General features: G+C 50.6%; 1 protein-coding gene and 1 long non-coding RNA gene across 8 annotated transcripts in view; one reads left to right on the forward strand and one right to left on the reverse strand.

Moving 5' to 3' along the window:
• Positions 1-3,568, reverse strand: part of FLNB (filamin B) — a 73,297-nt gene extending 69,729 nt beyond the window's left edge. For all 7 annotated transcript variants that reach the window (XM_074879275.1, XM_074879273.1, XM_074879271.1 and 4 more), the window contains exon 1: positions 3,199-3,568. In XM_074879275.1, the coding sequence (XP_074735376.1) occupies positions 3,199-3,547 (349 nt within the window). In that variant the 5' untranslated portion in view covers positions 3,548-3,568. The remainder of the gene's footprint in view (positions 1-3,198) is intronic.
• Positions 3,569-4,253: 685 nt separating this feature from the next.
• LOC141947540 (uncharacterized) lies at positions 4,254-4,839 on the forward strand. The gene is made up of 2 exons (XR_012630193.1): positions 4,254-4,394; positions 4,481-4,839. It is a non-coding gene; the product is annotated as an uncharacterized LOC141947540 (long non-coding RNA).
• The last annotated feature ends 13,941 nt before the right edge of the window (positions 4,840-18,780 follow it).

Genomic DNA, 18,780 nt, shown 5'->3' on the forward strand with positions numbered 1-18,780 from the left:
TCAGTTGACTCCTATTGCCAGGTATCAGGGTTTCTAAGGACAAGCTCAGTGCCAAATAAGCTTCAACCCCCCTTTCTCTGCCACTTGCTACGGCTGTTACCAAGGCACAATGTGGCTCCCGTACAAAGTAATCTGCAGAGTCGATCAGCTCCTTCAGCCAAGAGCAAAGCCCTTATGCTCTGCATTCCTGGCACCCTACTCCCCTGCGCCTGTCACGCCACACGCCACTCAGCACCCAGGAATCTACAATTATCTCAGTCTAGCAGACATAAAGAAAGCTAGACTTAACACTTGTTAACACTTGAGTAACACAGCAGCTACCTCGCATTGAGCAGAAGACTCCATGAAGTCACCCACCCTCACGGCAGCTTTCTCAGAGCTTTCAATCCAACCTTTGCTGGATGGCACAAAGCACCTATGTGCTTTATGGCTGGTTTTACAGTAGACCACACATGCAGTCAAATCTGCACTGAAGTGAAGGCACTTCATGCCTAGAAGAAAAGCATCCTGAAACTACCAAAAGGCTCTGAGCTAAACAAGATGTAACAACAGCAGGAGAGGTTGGACTCCTAACTGTGCATCCAAAAAGGGTTGTGGCCAAACACTGTAAATGTAACTGATTCTCTGTATAGGCAGACTTATTTTAAATGGACAAAATTTGAATGCCAAAAGCTTGCTACTGAAAAATTTTGAAAGTGTGGTTGTAGTATAGCAGCAGTAGCTGAGCCATAATACATGGCTTCCAAAACATTCCTGGAAGTTAAATAATAACTGGAACAGGCACTGCATCCACTTAGCAGAGATCTGATGGCATTATTAATGCCAGAAACCCAGCAGCTGCAGCTGTCAGGTTTTGCCAGCTGATTTGGCTCAGAGCTGGCCCTAAACACCCCAGGCCCTAAAGAGCAACCTGGTCATAAAAGTTCTCCACCTAAAAGCCTTTACTGGTACATAGCTCCAGGCCCCGTAATGGCCCTGTTTTTGTTCAGCAACACAAAGGAAAAGACTAGAAACAAAAAGAAAGCCCCAGGTTCTTCAGAACCTGCATGGAAAAACACAGTAGGGGCAGGGAGCGATCCCAGCGGACGCTGCATCTGCAGGAGAGGTAGTGTGGGCTTCAGCCCCTCCAACCGAGTGGGGCACCACAAGGCTTGCTTTGGACATCTTTTCTGGAAAGCGAGTTCAGGGTGTTTTTTCAGGAGTGGCTCAGTTGACCAGCACTGTACATTAGGGCTCCTGTGCTACCACCTGTCTCCAGCTCCAGTGGCGCAGCACGGATGGAGCTGTAACCCCCTTTGTGCAGAGGCTGGGATATGGCAAAGGCACTACCAGCCACAGCCATTCCATTCTCCTAGAGCTTCAACTACAAGTTTTTTCAGGGTTTTTGGTTTCTTTGATTTTTTTTTTTTTTTAATAGCCAACACAATGGAAGTAAGCTGCAAAACAGTCATGTCTTAACTGATTATGGCCACCCTGCAGCTCAGTCTAATCCTGTAAGGGAGCTGTACTGCTGCAGCAGCACTTCTAGAAAGGAAGTCGCTGGAAGCCAGGCCTGACCAGACTAACCTTGATCTCCCAAACCCACAGCCCTCAGGAAGTCCCACAAACAACGTTTTTCCAGGGCAAACAATACAATAGGAGGGGAGTACTGGCCTGTTGTTAGCCTCGTGGCTGGTAAGAAGCTATTCCAGTGGCTGAAGAGAAAAGGTGAGCTCCGACATTAGCAAAAGCAAGCTCAGCCCAGGAGTCAGCAGCTGCAACTTGAACCCCACTGCGTGCAAAGGGAATGCATCTCCAAGTAAATAATTAGCACCAGCTCTGTTCCCAGCTGCAAGCACAATAGCTGTTTTCCCCCAAGAGGATAATCAGCCATTTGGGACCCAAGAGTCCCCATTTGTCCAAAGCTGCTTTTACACATTAGTAGAGAGGAACAACAAAGTACCCACCTACTGCACCCAGCCACAGGTTTCCAGAGAGGGCCAGGTCTCTCCCAAACTGGAGAAGTTTATATTTTCTTGCTATTGTAGCTAAAGCCTCTGAAGGGAAACAGCTTTCACCTTGGCCAAGAGTTTTAGACAACTGAGCAGAGCTTCACTCACCCATATTCAGCTGTGCAATTCACTGAGGCCAGAATCATCAGGAGGCAGTAATTAAGAGTTATCTGGCAAAGAGCTAGAAAAGGCATTCGCATTCCTTCCCAGAGATCTCCCAGGCATTCAAACTATTGCTTTACAGACTGTGTTGTGGCCACACCTGAGCTATTCCCAGAATGGTCACCACATGCATTCCTGAGGGATCATCTGGAATTTAACATGCATAGCAACAACTTTCATTTCCTGAGCAGCCCACCAGTTATCTAGCAATTGCACCCTCCACTATGGCATGGACAGTCAAAACTAGTGCCAGCCAGGGCAGGCATTAGCTCAGACCACTTCTCCTGGAACTAGCAGAGGTCCTTATACATTTTCCACCCATAACCTACCACAGAAGAAAGATTAAGGAGAAAGTGCAATCCTGTTCAAAAGCTGCAACTGCACTTCGGCAAGCATCCATGTTCATCTGAACACTGGCATCGTCTACTGGGCTCCGGAGAGCAAGAAAAGCCTCCTCACTCTCCTGTACCACCTACGGCAGCACTGATCTCCGCACGGCTCCCCCGCCCCACGGGAGCCAGGCTCCAGCACCCTGCCAGAGCCCCGGTACCCCCGGCCAAGCATCGTCCCGGCTGCATCTCCTGCCAGGGCTGTCGGAAGGGTCAGCGCCTGGGGAAAAGGGTTGCACCGGGAGAGATCATGCTCTGGCACCGCGTTGCTTCAGGAAAAGACTTGAAAGCAAAACCTCACCTATGAAATTGCGACTAAGAGAGAAGCTCAGGAGGAGAGGAGAGCATTGCCAGCGCCGACAGCCGGGCTGTAGGACACGCTGCACACCCAGCTTTAGACCAACACTACCTGCACCCCCAGAGTGTGCTCTTTAAAGACAGAAAAAGCAGCAATGCCTCAGCCTCCGACCCTGCAGCCCCAGGGAGCCCGGCCGGCAGCACCCTACGGCCACCCACTGCCCCGAGCCCATTCACGCTCTGCGAGGCAAAGGTCCGGCGCAGGAAAAACAAAACAAACACACACAATAAAATGAGGGGGAAAAAAAAAAAAAGGCAAACAAACAACAAAACCCATCACCCGCTGGGGATGCACTCACCGATGGAGACCAGCTTGATGCTCTCCCGCTCCAGGAACTCGAGGGCCACCGAGACGTTCTCCAGCTGCATCTGGCGGAAGGTGGGCCGCTGGTGGTACTTGCGGTACATGCGCTTCTGGCTGAGCACCTCCAGGAGGGCGATGAGGCGCAGCCCGTCGCTCAGGTCGTGCTGCAGGTTGCCGATGCGCTTGTTGACGCAGCGCAGGTGCTCGTTGCACCAGCGGGTGAAGGTGTTCTGCTGGATCCGCTTCCAGGGCGCGTCCTCCGCCAGGTCCTTCTCGGTAGCCGGCATCTCGCCGTCGGGATCGGCCGCTCTGCGCCCGCCCTGGCCCCGCGCCTGCGTGCTCATGGCGCGGCACGGCTCCGCCTCCGCCGCCTCCTCCTCCTCCTCCTCAATCCGCTCCGCTCCGCCCGCGCCCCGCCCGGCCGCGCCCGCCCGCCTGAGGGGAGAGAGCGCGGCGATCAGCGGCGGCCCCGCTCCTGCGCCTGGTCCCGCCGCCCCCTCGTCCCGTCCCGTCCCGCCCGCTCCGCGCTGCTCCTCCGCTCCCCGGCTCTGCGCGGGCCCCGCGCCGCCGCCCGGCCTTTATCCGCCGGGAGCGGCCCGCCCTCGGCCGCATCAGCCTCCCGCGCCCCGCCGCACCGGGGTGGGGGGGGCCGGGCCGGGCCGGGCCGGGAGCGGGGGTGCTCTCCCTCCCCCAGGGGGCCCCCGCTGGGCCGGCCCTTCCCTGGCCTTGGCGCCCGGGGGTGGGCACCGGGGCACACGCGGGCGTGCAGCTCACCTGGCGCCAGCCCCCCCGCCCGGCCTGCTAGCCCCCCGCCCGGCGTGCTGGCCCCCTCGCAGCACAAACACGCCCGAAATCCGCGGCACAAGCGGGAGCGCAGCCCCCGTTCCGCCAGCGCCGCGCCCGCGGTGCCGCAGAGGTAACGCCGCCGGGCGGGCGGCGGCTGGGGGCGAGCGCAGACACGGGTGGGCGAGCAGCGACCCGACCTGCGTGGCGGGGGCCCGCACAGCCTGACCTGCGGTCCGGGGAGCCCGTGGGGCTCTGCAGGCCGCGGGCGGGCTGTGCGGGGACAGCCCGAGGCAGGAGGGGCGAGAGCTCGCACAAGGTGCAGCACGCTGCTAGGGACACCTCACTGCGGGTACACACGGCTTTATCGACCATTGAAAGAAAATAGAAACTGCAGAAAGCAATCAAGTAAGGCTTGAATTCTCGGGGGGTTCCTCTCCTTTTTTTCCCCACTTTTGTGACTGATTTCCTGGCATGCCACTCCCTGCCGACAGACAAGACCGTGACGTGCCGCTGACTCATTTGATGACAGCAGAGTCAACAGAACTACCCCATCTGCAGTGGCTACCTGCTGCCTCTGTGCCGGTGCCGGGACCTCTCATGACACCGGGTCAGTGAAAGCTGGAGCGAGGCGTCCCTGCGTGTCCCTGCCCCGAGGGAAGCCCGTGCCCACCCGCTCGCCCTCCGCTCGGGGGCTGATCCCGCACACACTTACAGTCTTGGCTTTGCTACCGGGAGCTGCTCCACCGATTCCAAGCACAGTGTATGCGTGCACGCCTATTTACACCAGGGCTGTGTCAGATGCGGGAGTCTGTCAGAGAAAACAAACCCATTAAAACACGATTCTGTGTGATTCTGTGAACCAGTAAAGTCTAATTTAATTAAATGACCATAGCTACTCTCTGCTAAAATTAGAGTACAGGTTTCCAATTATTTTCTTTCAAAGGTTTTATCCTAATGCCTTTACTAAACTGTGGCACTGTAGTTTCTCTCCAGTGACCTAACAGCTCCTTCCCCCAGACTATCTGAATTATATTACATAAATTTGTTCACAAGTAAGAAGGAAGCAAAGATGAAGGTGAGGGGAAGTGGGAGTTATGCCTAAACTTCCATTGCTCCCCAACCACCATCACCTCCTGTTTTAAAGCTATCAAAGAAATCAGAGATCAGATTTAATACGCTGAAATGATGAGGTGCATCTCATGGCACAGCAGCCACTGCTCTTTCCTCAAATTATTGAGCCAAGCAGCAAGAAGAATTTGAATAAAAACTGACTTTAACTGAGGGATTTTATTTACAGAGCCAAAGCAGCAACAGGCCATAGAGGTGCCCCAGCCAGGGCAGGTTGTGCCTCTGTGAGCAGCTCTGCCATCAGCACAGACTGGTCCAGCCCAGGGAAAAGCAGGCTGGGAAGATGGAGCTGAGCCTTTTGGCAAGGGCTTTTCTCCCATCATCCTATACTTCATCTTTTAACAGATGCTAATTGCTTATTCACTTTGGCCTGGGTTGGGACTCCTTAGCAACCATTCCACATCTGGATTAGCTGATTGCTTATAACATTTTAATTTCAGTTCCCTTCTACTCCCACACCTAGTAATGCACACTCTCTTTAATACCGTTTTGTGCTCCTGCCACAGTCAAAGTTTAAGCTTCAGCCATTTTTTTCTATAACGAAGTGAATAAAAATTAGACAGGGAAAAGGCAGAATCAGTATCAGGACCTTAATTTCTAACTTAAATATTTAGCTAAAATTTTCAATAAAGATAATTTTTTCCATAGACCCTGCACAGAAAATTTTCATCCCAATGACATTGTGCAACAACATGTTCTGCACGCAGAAGTACAGCAGTTTCTTCGAGTGGTTTTGCACCACTCCATCCATCCATCCATCCATCCATCCATCCATCCATCCATCCATTGATCGATGCCACCAGCAGCATTGAGGCACAAAAACAGATATGAAGAGCTCAGCAAACCGCTGTCATGGAGCTGTAAGCCCAGCTCACCCCATCAGCCCGGGGAGAAGGGCAGCAGCACAGGCAGGGCTGTTGCTGCTCGGGACCGCGTGGCGTTGGTGGGATGCCGGTGGTCTGGCTGCAGCAGCCCATGTCACAGCTGCCCTTCCCTGCACATCACAGGGCTTTTGAACAGAATTCAGCCTTTTGCATCCTGATTGCTTTCACAACTATTGGGAAACAAAGACTGCTTTATGGGAAGAGAATGAAAAAAGGCAAAATAATTCCTGCTCTGAGGAACAGATCTTGTTTCCTTCCTTCCTTCCTTCCTTCCCATTCACAGATGACCCTCCCAGCCATGGTCTGAGCAACGTTGCAGCGGAGGGGGGCAGCCCCTGCGTGCTTGAGATCAGGAGAGGCACTATGGCTGGGAACTGCCTGGCCACAAGCGTGGCACCAGCTGTGGCAGTGACTGCTGTGCCGGCAGCTCCTCTGGCACCCATGCTTTGTCCTCCTCTACCAGTGAGAGAGTTGCCCTGTGCTGCTCCATGATCGGGTTGTTCTTGGAGTTATGTTTGGCCTGAAAAACAAGATTTCTTTTGAAACAAAGTTGGAAGACACTAACACAAATGAACACACGTTTCAAGTTTCATGAGGAGGCAGAGAAATAAAAACAAGCTAACTCAGGAATCCATACTTGCCGGAATACCGTCTTGGTACTGTATATTATTACAAATGAACTAATGTATGCCTTGCAGAAATATCTTATGTGTATATTTATATGGGTAGACGTTTGTGTGGACGTATGTATATATGCGGAGCGGGAGGGAGATTTCAACACTATGCTCTGGGGCAGATACTTTTTTCTTTTGCTTTGTCCTGTATGACGAGGATCTTTCCATCCTGGCTCTTCCTTTGCTCACTAGATGCAAATATAAGGAAGGAAGAACACTGTCATTGCTTTTTTGGTTCTCTTTAAGCACTTGCAAAAACACAGCTTTGAATTTTTTCCACTGTTTTAAAAACACCCTTCTTCCTTCTTTATGATAATTCACTGCAAGGCTGGACTTAAAAAGACCCTCTTTATTCAGCAGCAGAGGTCTTCCACTGCCACGTACTTACTGTTTTATCATAGAATATTTTGCATTTGAAAATGCAGCCTTGACAAATGGAATGAATTGTAATGGCATTTGGTTTCTCTATTTTTAGCAAAATGACATTGAAGAATGTCTCTCAAATCAGAATATGGCATTAGGCTCTGTGAATTTACAGGGAATAGACAGGAATAAGAAAATTAGGAGCATAGTTTAAACTGTGAAGGTAAACAAAAGTTGGCTGGCCTTTACAGCTCTGCTGCTGCTCTTGCTGGGATCAGTGATAATCCTTAATGGAACTTTAATCTCAGCACAGATTATTTATCACATCTTTGGGGGCCCTGGAAGCATGCAGTGGGACTCCACGGTGGACACTTGCCATTAGTATTTTGGAGCATCCTAATAGCAGGGGGAAATAGCAGCTCTAACCACTGACTGCTTCATTTAGGAAAGGTCTGTTTAAGCCTGGCTTGCAAAAGCAGAAGGGTGTGGGGAGCAGTGGCGCAGGCCCTCGCTGACATCAGTGGACAGGCAGCGCATGATGGGGTGACTAATGAAGTCTGAGGTCTCCTTCAGGGTAATCAACTTTATCATGGTCTCATGTGATGATATGTTCTTGGATTCCTCCGAATCATGGGCTATTTATGAGGGACCCCAGCCATCTGGGACACTGTATGTGCTCTCTGCTTGACACATTATTCAGGAACAGCTTGCTTTGATTGTAAGAGGACAAGAATCGGAATTAATATTCCGATTATATTAATATTTGCTTACAGCAGGAATTGGCCATGGCCAAGCATTCAGGGCTGCGTCTTTGCAGGTCGAAGGGCTTTTCTCTACCACTGGCAGACTGTGGTTCAGTTATCGCCTCTCTGAGGATCTGTGCAACTAGAAACATCATCTTATAAAGATTTCAGTGGTGCTGCTAATACATGAGGAGCACTGATTTTTTTTCCCACACTACAACTAACCCTACACAAATGACTTTGAAGATGCATCACATCTCAGCAGAAACATGTGATGAAAAGACAGCAAGATACCTCTATCCTTTCCAAAGGCTTCTGTCAAATCTGCAACACCCTGAGGGTTTGTACCCCCAGGGTGGTTGAAGCCTGGGAGTTGTCAGGGCAGTGGCTTGGAAAAGGAGTAACTGGGCCATGGGCTATAGCACCCAGGTAGCTTTAGAAATTTATTGGGAAATTTTAAATATTCATAAGTTTTTGGCACATAATAGCCTTACCCAAACATAGGACAGCATTGTGCGTTGCAATAAAAGCCATGGGCAACAAATGCTACAAAATAACATCCAAAACACTGTGCAGATGCTGCTAATCCTTGCAGCGCCGCAGGGAGACTCATCCGCTAATCCAGCACTCAGCCAGTAATGTTAAAGATAGAGAAGCTGAGGCTCAAAGCAGTTAAAGGTTTAGTTTTTCAGAAGCCACAGACACCGTAACTTGATGGGATTTCATGACTAAGTGACCATAAATGGCACTGCCGCACAGCCAGCAGCACTGATCCTGGCTCAGCAATCACAGCCAGGTCCCCGGGAGCAGCACCCAGCCTCCTGCATCAAAGGTTTCTGAACACACCGCACATTTTATTCAGCCGGTATGCCATTTACTGGGTTTTAAAAGACAATAGAAGTGTTTCTTCTCAATTGATGAAGTAGTCATTAAGCCTCTCCTTTCGCTACCATGATCTCTACCAAGCGAAGCAAAACCGAGACAAGTTGTTCAAGTCAAAGCATGAATTAAATGGATTGCATCATGGATTGCATTTTCCTTATTCAGCAGCTCTATGGAAGGCAAAGAAGTTCTGCATTATACAAATATTGGCTAGGACATTTGATACAACTTGTTCTGAGTTTTTCCATCTTATTTCTCCTCCTACTGCTGTTATCCAGGGGAGACAGCAATATGAAAGCATGCAGCAGCAGTTCAGTCCAAATTGGACAGAGGGAAGTCTTTAGGCAGAGAAATGTCTAGAAATATGCTGAAAAATATAAGAGTCATCATGGAATTTGTATTGAAATTTATAATTTGAAAGTCTATTTAGGCAACAGTTGCTTGTAGTAGCGGTTGTGTCTGGGGCATTATTTTCATCTCTCTGTGTGTGGAAGAATATGATTTTTCGTCTGTACATAGAGGTCCTGCTGCATTATATATGTATCCAGAAGCCGAAACCAGTGCCAAAAGCAGCCATCCATCTGGCAAACACGGTGCTTTGACAGAACTTACAGTGCTGCTCTTGCTTTGGATACCAGGGAGACTCACAGCTGGAAATAAAAGTTCTGGTTTTGACACGGGCTGTAAATGGCCAAAGAGCAAGGCTGCTCGTGCTTTTTGCTATCCTGTGGCAGCTGAAATCAGGGGAGGCAACCGAACTGGGATCCATTTAGCACATACTGGAAGAGCAAGGACAGGGCATTCCCTGGGAGTGTGTCTCATGCAGGAATTCACCTCATTTCTTTGTCCAAAATACCCTTGCTGCTTGTTCCTATGGAAGTGCTGCAAAGTTCATGTGGTTTTTTCTAGGTTCATCTATTTTTCTAATTGCTAAACTGCCGCAGAGTGTTTGATTTTACTTCTGATTTGTGAAGATGGTTTTAAGTGAAAAAATGTATACTCACAGCCATTGATAGGCATCTCTTTCTTTGCAAAAACCAAATAAAAGTTGTGCTGGTACCTGAGGACGATGCCTGGCAGTGCAAACATCCCCACGGCAGCGCCTGCTGTCAGCCAGAACCCCCACCGAGCACCAGGAATGCTGCGCTGGCCGCGCTGTGGGTGTCCGAGCGAAACACAGCTTACCCAAATAAATGTGACTTGACATATCAAACACAAAGTTGAAAAATAATTTGAAATAGCAACTCATTTTTAAAATAACTCAGGATCTGATTTCATGACCTGGGAAGTCAGACCCTATACAAAACCACACAATGCTCCAGTGTGCAGCTAATCACAGCTTCCTGCCCGTATCAGATACCGCAGGCACAGTCCTCATTAGACATTTTCTGTGCTTACTCCCAGCTTTACCTACTGCTTGTTTGCATTCAGAGTAACCAGGGCTCTCTTCCTGAGATGGTATGCCCATTTTTCTCAGGGTTTGAGCTTCTTTTCTTGTGCTTTTACTCCATGAGTTGGAGTTCTCAGGAGTGACGGTGTAAAATCAGAATAAAGCATCTCACATCTGCTGGAGTTTATGGACTGCACAGAATTTCAGGTGTTCCCCAGTTACTCTTTGGGAGTTATTTTAACCTGGGGTACAGATGAATAGTTGTGTTTGACTGTGGAGGAGCGGCCAAGCTCCTCCTTGGGACAGCTGGATGAAGCGTAGGAAGGAACGCTTTCCAGGGGAACAGTGTATATTTTTCAAACAAACCAAAGGCCTTCTGTGTGACATAAACAAAACTGTTGACGTACGTGCAGCCAAAGAGGGAGGTCGTTCGGCTCTCCTGGTGCACGCCCCGGGCTGTGGCAGCCACACGGATGAGAATGCCAGTGCACTGAGTGAGTGAGAACACACACATCCCAGCTATTTCAGAAGAAAGGCACGATGCTGCGCCGTGCTCATATCTACCGTCCCCATTGCAGTGTTCTCATGATGGTGAATAATCAACCAAAAAAATGCTTTAAGTGGATATGCTTTCTGCAAAAGGCTGAAGTCACTCCTCTTTCTTTTTTTTAAACATTTCTCACAAAACTGTTCCCAGACAGAAATCTTGCATAAGAAGCCTTAAGCCTACTGACTCATTTTGAAAGCTACTTTATTAGCCCCTACACAGGCTGATAAGCCTTGGCTGGCGCATAAGGACACAAGGGCCGTGCACTGTTCTACTGCTCAGCCCGGTGCAGTGCTAGCAGCCTAGTCTTGATCCAGACAAGCCATTAGAGTATTTAACTTCCTCCATAAACGGTTGCATGTGTGAGGCCATATATTTGGGGGCATTTCTCTGCTCGAAAGGGAGCTAACCTTTTAAACATGTTGCAGAACCAGAAGGAATGGCAGAGGCCTCTGTGGGCAGCATCACATTGGTTTGGGTGAGAGTTAGGAACAAAAAAGGGTGGAAGAAAAGTGCTTGGACCTGGCCAGCAGTCATCAGCCTCAAGCCACTGTTCCCCTTGTGCAGTTGTTAGTCAGTTCTGCTGTTAATATATTGCAGCATAACAATGTCCCGCGGCTGAGCTCTGCCCAGCAACACCCTGCAAGGAGGAAAGGTGGAGGCGGGTGCGCGGGTGTAAAGAAGCACCAGTCGGGGGAAAAGGGCAGGGTGTTGCCTCTGTCCCAGGAAATAATGGGCGACGCCACCCCGGGGGTGGGTGGGAGGAAGGCGGCAGCTCGGGAAACCCCGGGCTGTGCATGCTGGCACAGCCCCCAGCAGGAACTGGGGAGCTGGGTGTCCAGGGACGGCTCCATGGGCTTTGTCCAGAGAAACCAGAGCCCCCAGACAGAAGAAAACAGAGCAGGAAGAATGTGAGCAGATCCATCCCCATAGCACAGTCTGTGCCTCACCTATTCCCAGGAGCTTTTCTGGGTGTAAACTTTTCCTAAAAACTGTGAGATTTGCTTGTGGGGACCCCTGTTCTACACTGGCTCTGCTCTTGTCTTGCAGGGCAAAACCTGCAATTCCCATGTTCCTGCTTGTCTTGCAATGGTGATTCCTGGATTTTGTGAAGGAGCTCCAAAATCACCGGCTAAAAAAAAAAGGCAATAAAAGGTATGCTACCGGGAGAAGATGGCATCAGAAAGGTGTACTGGTGGCGCTAGCCAGGCAGCTGGCGCCTCTTGCTCCTTGTGTGCCTGTCAGATACCTGAAGCAGGAGATAACATCAAGAATGAGCCCGGTCACACACTGTCTGATTGAAAAGGACCAAAAAGTAAAAATAGATCCTTTTCAATCAAAGAACGGTGTATTTCAAAGGGCAATTCAGCCATACTGCAGTAGCTGGCACTGCACTTCACATCAACCATCTGGTACAGTGCTCCCAGCGAGGAACCTTGTCTTTGTAAGCTGTACGCATTGTGGCTTCCCTACGGGTTAAAACACCAACAGAGAGGCTGGTGTGACACAGAGGGGGGAAAAGGAGCCCTACCAAGCCCAGTCCTGCTAATCTGAGTGAACAAGAGCAAAATGTAACAGGGGAGCAGGGTTGGGGCATGGCCTGAGACCCTTTTTTGAGGGTGGTCACTGTGCCTTAGTCCCAGCTGCCCCATTGCTGCAATGGTTTTGTTAGAGACGAGAGGGGGAATAGTGAGATATAGATACAGCCTCAGGTAAGTGGTTTTATCTTCCGAGCCATGGTGATAACTTGGGTTGCAGCAGGATGGAGGCAATCCAGCTGGGGCCAGTTGTGCTATGTGGGACTCCTGCAGGGGCTGGCAGTGGGGATCCCACCAGTGCCTGGGCAGGGCTGCAGGAGCCTTGCAAAGCTCTGGGTTATCACTGCCGCCCCAGTGGCCGCCCAGGTGCCTCTGATGGCCTTTGTTTGCTTTTGGCCTCTCTGGGGAGGGAGGTGGCAGCAGCTCCTCTGGGGACCAAAACACACACCCCCACACCACTGCCCCCCACCGGTTTGCAACACACTACAGCAGGGCCAGGCGTAGCCACAAGAAACCCCCTTCTCCTACTTTCCACACTTCCAGCAATGGTCTTCTGGATATATATCTCCTTTTTGTTGAACTGTATATGTAAAACTTTTCCCTCGTTCTGCACGGACTTTGGTCCTTTTGGTACCAGCTATTGCTGCCTGGCAAGCTCCTGGTATGACTCTGTCTTAAACCATTGGGCTGAGCAGGGCACACACCAGCACAGCTGTGTTATCTACGTCTCTCTGGGAGCAGTAGCTGGGAAGACTCTGCAGCGAGAGCCTTTGCTCCTGTAAGAAAAGCACAAATCTGGCTGTTAACACGGTGGTGCTGCTGGTGCCCAGCTGGCAGGGGTACTGCCGCGGTGCAGCCGCAGCCCGCAGCCTGGGAGCTCTGTACGGACAGATGAGCTGTGCCCTGCCCTGTGACAGGCCGGTTCAGCCCCACAGGAGCCTTCCTCCTGCTCCCTCACCAGCCTCGGTGGTGCTGTGCCCGGCCACATGCAGACCCGGGGAGGCCCTGGTCCGCTGTGTTTTCTGTAGTCCTCACAGCAACAGCAAATTTTCCTTCTGCAAAGCAAAACTCCTGTCCCTGGTTCCTTGACAGCAGCAAGTTTCCAGTAGCAAAAGGGGGGGTGGGGGGGGGGGTGGGTGATGAGGTGGTTGCAAACTGGTGAAGTGCAACTGGAAAATGGCTTCGTCAGTTGTACTCCAGCCTCGAAGGCTCAAGGCAAGAGAGCAGCGGCTGGCGCAGTTCTGTTTCCCTTCCCGGCAAATCCCAACCCCTCTGACAGCTCTTAGAAACGCTAATTAGCACAAAGCCCGTTTAGCTGCCGGCCTGGGAGGACGAAGGGGTACGGTAACGGCAGTCACTGCCCCGGCGGGCCCTGCGAAGGGCGCCTCACCGCAGGGCTGGATGAAGGCCTGTAAACGATCTGAGGGTTGGAAACCAACCCCCGCGCCAGCGCTCCGCCACGGCCGGGCGGGACAGGGCGAGGCGATGGCCCCCACGAGTGGGTGCCCCACGCAGGGCCGAGCCTGCAGAGGCCGGGCTGGGCAGGGCGCTGGCCGGGGGCCGGTGCCCGGGACCGGCAGGGGCAGCGCTGCCCCCCCGCCCCGCGCCCCCCCGCCAACATTTTACAATGCTGCCACCTACCGCCGCCGGCCCCGCGGCCCCACCCGCGGCGGGGGCCGCTCCCCGCGGGACCCCGGCTGGCCCCGCCACAGCGGGCACCCAACCGGCCCCACGGCCGCTGCTCGCCCCGCTCGGCGCAGGCCAGCGGCCCGCTCGCCCGCTCGCCCGCAGCACGCACAGCCCCCGGCGAAACGAGTTCTTCGTGTAATTGGATAAAAATCCCCGCGAACCCGCAGCGGGGAGGTCACCCAAGCCCGGCGGCAGGCGCGGGGCGGGCTGGCTCGCCCCGAGCCCCGCGCAGTGGGGTGGGAGGCAGGGAAGGGGATGTGCAGCCCCTGCCGCGGCCTGGGAATAGCTGCTAATGCCGCAGGAATGCGGTTATGTCATGGCGAGTCCCCCACACGCCCTGCCACTGCCTCCCAGCCATCCGCCGGCCGAACGCGCTGGGAAGCGCCGTTACCGCTGAAATGGAGGCATAAATTTCTGCTGGCAGGGCTCCTGGCCGCCAAAACTTGTAAGCCCTAACAACCGCTCCCTGCGACAAAGTCACTCCGACATTTCCCATGGTACCTGTCCCACCCGAGAGAGCTGTGGGCAGGAGGAGGGGGAAAAAGTTTTGAAAAACTTTACATTTTCCTTACGTAGCTGAGCGTTACCGGGGGCGATATTTCTGTGCGTTAATCCTTCCTGCTGAACGTTCTGGGCATGACGCACCCACGGGAGGGGAAAGCATGCCCGAGACAAGAGCAGCTAAAGCACTCTCCCGCTGAGCTGCTCTTTCTGAAGATTTGTATTTCTTTTTCCAGGCGAGGAGCTTTATTATTACAGAAAGAACATGAGATTTTTATGAGAGATTTTACAAATTAGTTTTTCAAATTGTTTGCAGCAGCATGAGAAATGTTACAGTCATTAAAGCTCATAGAAAGTATTGAATGCTCCTACGCTGCAAACCTTTTCCTTGTGCAACAGAAACAAAGCAAAGTCACCCCTGACATGTTTAGACGTCTGACCCTGAAATGCTGTTCATCACCTCTCCACCGTAGCCATGCGGCCACTCATCCTGCCCTTGTGCACATTGATGGAACAAGCTGGGAGCTGAACCAGCACAAAACCAGCTACAAACATGATTTTAAAAACAAATAAAGAATTATTTCCATTCACTGCATTTAATTTGGGCTCATGCAGAAATGCTGTTCATCCAATAGTCCAAAATATGTCACGTATTAGGAGCTAAAGAGTCCAACCCAGTGAATGAGTCATCACCCAGTGGATGAAATCCCATATCTTCATGGCTGCTCATAAATAAGACAGGCTCAACTTTATAGTAAGTCATAAGTAAACAATGAACTATATGAAAATCAGAATCAGCTGTGTTATAACTGCATGGGCACAGTGCCCACGCAGAAATGAAAAGCGAATGTGATACCATCACCGTTTGGCTTTGGAGGCTGAATTTGGGGCTGAAACTCTTAACAGGAGTTTTGATGCATGTAGCAGGGCGGTCGGACAGCTAGACCTTCAAGGTCACTGCAGATGCCTGGTTACAATAAACAACACATTATCCCAGCCATTACCACTTCTGAACGCAGCCTCAGATCCTGACAGGCAGATTTTCTGAAACTATCATCTGGTGTCTTCTCGCTACAGCCCAACATCTCCAGGCAGTGCTCCCGTGCTCTTGCAGCCCACTCCTGCATTGGTGCTCTCTCCTAGGCAGAAAAGAAGGGCAGCAAAAAGCTGCTCCTTCACCCTGCAATGAGCATCGTGCATCCCGTGCATCCCCCATAACCACTACCCTGAGTGCTGGGCTGGATTCACAGAGCTGGCTGGGGTTTTTTGGAGGCAGGAGTTGGTTTGTTAATAACAATTTGAACCAGCATTGTGAGAGAAGGCAGGAAAGAGCAGAAAGTATTGATCAACCTCTGCCTCACTATAAAATTAACAGCATATAAAACTCAGTATTGAAATAACTGGAAGCCTGACCGCACTGCAGACAGCACAGTGGAAAGGACGGGCAAGAGAAGCTCTTGGCACAGGGAAAGATTGCGGCACATGGCAGAGAAGGGACCATGAGCAGCGGGGGCAGCTGAAGCCACCTTCAAGTCTGAGCTCCATCGTCCCGCCAGGGAGGGTCTCCCCAGCCACGAGCAGCTCGGGGGGCTGTGGCCAGCTTTGTGGGGGCATTTACTCCAATAAAATCATCTTTCTGTTCCTGGGGAAGTGTTTTGCTATCTTGTCAAAGACTTTGGGAAATGAATTTTTTTCTCCCTCCTCTTCTCATATCCTATTTGTGTTCAGGTTAATGTTGCAGGCAGAATACTCATCCTCAGAGCATCACAGAAAGCAGATCCTTGGATTTTAGAGAAACCCAGGATGTGCTTGGCCAGTGTTGGAGGGGAAGCCATAGGTGAGCAAGGTTGACCATCTCAGGGGATTTTCAGTTTTCATCAGTGTGGCACCATGCAGGAAACCATTAAAGGCAGAGGCATCCAGAGTTGCTACTGCCTGAAGAAAGGGCTCTGGGGATAGGTGCCAGACAGAGGAGCAGCCTTAGAAGACTTCCAGGTCTCTGTGGGCTCGGTGGTGCACTCTGAGGTGGAGATGTCCTGCTGCTCCCGCACCCTAGCCTTCTCCTCTTCAGCACAATGGAGCAGCTCTGGCCGCCATGAGAATAGCTGTAGGGCCAAGACAGTAGCTGTCTGGCTATAGGAAGGGGAGAGACCAAAGCAGCTTTTTCCTAAGAGAGCAAAGCTCCAGCATCTGCCAAAATACACAAGGACACAGACTGCCTTGTGACAGTCCCTGCAGAGCAGGGGCTGGGGCAGATCGGGATATCCGTTCTACAGTAATGTGTCTAGACACGGAGTGGGGGATGACCTTTGACATGCAGCAGAAGAATGAAATCCCAGAAGAGGCACAAGCCTGGTCACAGGCACTCAGTCCACCCCAGGGGATGCTGTGCCTTGCACTGGGAGACAGGGCCTGGCTCCATCCCTCCCTCCCTCCGGGACATTCCCACTGCCCCACCACTTCAGACTGCTTTTCTCTAAAATGCTGGGAACAGCAGGGCCCTCTCAAGACTCCACAGATGATTTCCAAGTCCCCTCAGGAGATCTCCAAAGAGCTCCTCTGGCTCCCTGGCTTCCCAACGGTCCTCAGCCCAAGTGGCTGCGGCAGTCAGAATGGGCTGGGCAGCACTGCAACCCTGGTCCAGGCTCTTCACACCAAGGATGCTCTGAACGGGGAAGGAATTTTATTTTCACAACCCCATTATAGTTGCAACAGGGCAAAGCACAGATGTAATCCAACCAGAGATGTGAGTGCTGAAGCCCAGGTCGCTGCTTTCTGTGCAGGCAGAGGTCCTCCGTATACATTCTCTTTTTAACATGAGAAAATTATTGTACCTTGTTAATAAAGTTCTGTAAATGGATGAATAATTTCCACAAAGGAAAGAATGTAAAACTTGCATCGGCACAATGTTACTTCTAATCAAGTGATCTTCATAATTCCCCAAAACAAACGTAACTTCATATTTTCCATATGTAACCATCTTTGTCACCCAAAGCACTTTGTATTCAATAAAAATACCAGCTTTCATTAGAGAAAAAAAACCCTTCTGGTGCACAGTTTTCCTGGCATTGCACATCTCTGGTTCCCTCACTCAACATGTTTAGAATTAAATCACAAAACCTTAACTCACCCTCTAATGATCTGTTTGTTTCCAGATTCATATTCCCACAATATGTTTGCTGACAGCAGTTGGGCTCTTTGACAAAAGACAAGGAATTTTTCCCAACGATGTATATTTGCTTCGTTCTGGTGCATTACAGGGGAAGGGTGCAGGCTGTATCAGCTGTCACCAATAACGTGACTGTAAGACCAAGTGTAATTTATATAGTACAAACTAAATGTTTATAATAAGTGTTCTTTGTTGTGAACATTATCACTTCAACATTCAGCTTTTTATGAAGAGAGCTGTGAGAAAGGTTGAGCCCTATTTTGAAAGGATTTTTAAATTTAGCATTGCTAGAAGTCGGAGCCAAAAACCTGATGCATACGGTTCTCAGGAGGAGGATGGTAAAAAGCTGCTCCCCTCAGTTCCAGGCACTTCAGAACTGTTCTTTTCGACTTTGTATTATGTGTTAGAACAGAATAAAAGCAAACAAATTCTTGAAAGGATACATTGTTTCAAAATAAATCCAAAATGTTACACCCCAAATAATGTTGAATGCAGTATTTTGACATTATTGCACCTTATTCCTTTTTCCCACCCTTAAAATAATCTCTTCAAATTCATACTGATTTCACAAAGCACTTTGATCTCAACAGAAACGAAACAGGCTGGGACAAAGTCTGGTCCCACCAGTATGTCCTCAGCCTTTCTCAGCTGCCCATTGACAGATGGGGCCAGGAAGGTGTCCCCACCTTGGTGCCCACACACAGCCACGCTGGCAGCAGCAGTGACAAGCAGACGCTATTTAATAAACGGGTGACACCCAAACACAAAGCAAACCTAAGTCTGTAATATCTGGAGAGCCCTGGATGTGACCTCTTTTAAAAGTAAAATTTATCTCATACTTTTCTGGGTTTAGTGCAAATTTCTCTGTCAGAAGAATATTGGACTTCGGCATGAGTAACCTCATCCCATATAAACATACGGGAAACCTGCATCCAGGTGTGGTATTTGCCACTCAGAAAAGATGAGAAAAGGGACAGCAGCGAGGAGGATGGCTACAGCACGGGAAACCCACCTTGCAGCGAAGGTCTTCAGGAGCCCGATCAGCTGCTGAGAAGGTCGAAGCCAGACGTGGTCACAATCTGCAGCACCTGCAGAGGGAAAAGCAATGTTGGAGGCAAGAGGTCCTCTCTCCCCAGAGGGAAAAGGATTCACTGGCAGAAAGCTGTACCAGGGAAATACATTTTCAAACAGGAGCAACTTGACCATGTGAACAACTAATTGTACCCTTATCCACCTATTACAGTAGATCTTCCACCTCTTATATGGAAAAATAAACATCAGAT

Source organism: Strix uralensis, chromosome 10 (genome assembly GCF_047716275.1).
Source record: "Strix uralensis isolate ZFMK-TIS-50842 chromosome 10, bStrUra1, whole genome shotgun sequence".
NCBI lineage: Eukaryota > Metazoa > Chordata > Aves > Strigiformes > Strigidae > Strix > Strix uralensis.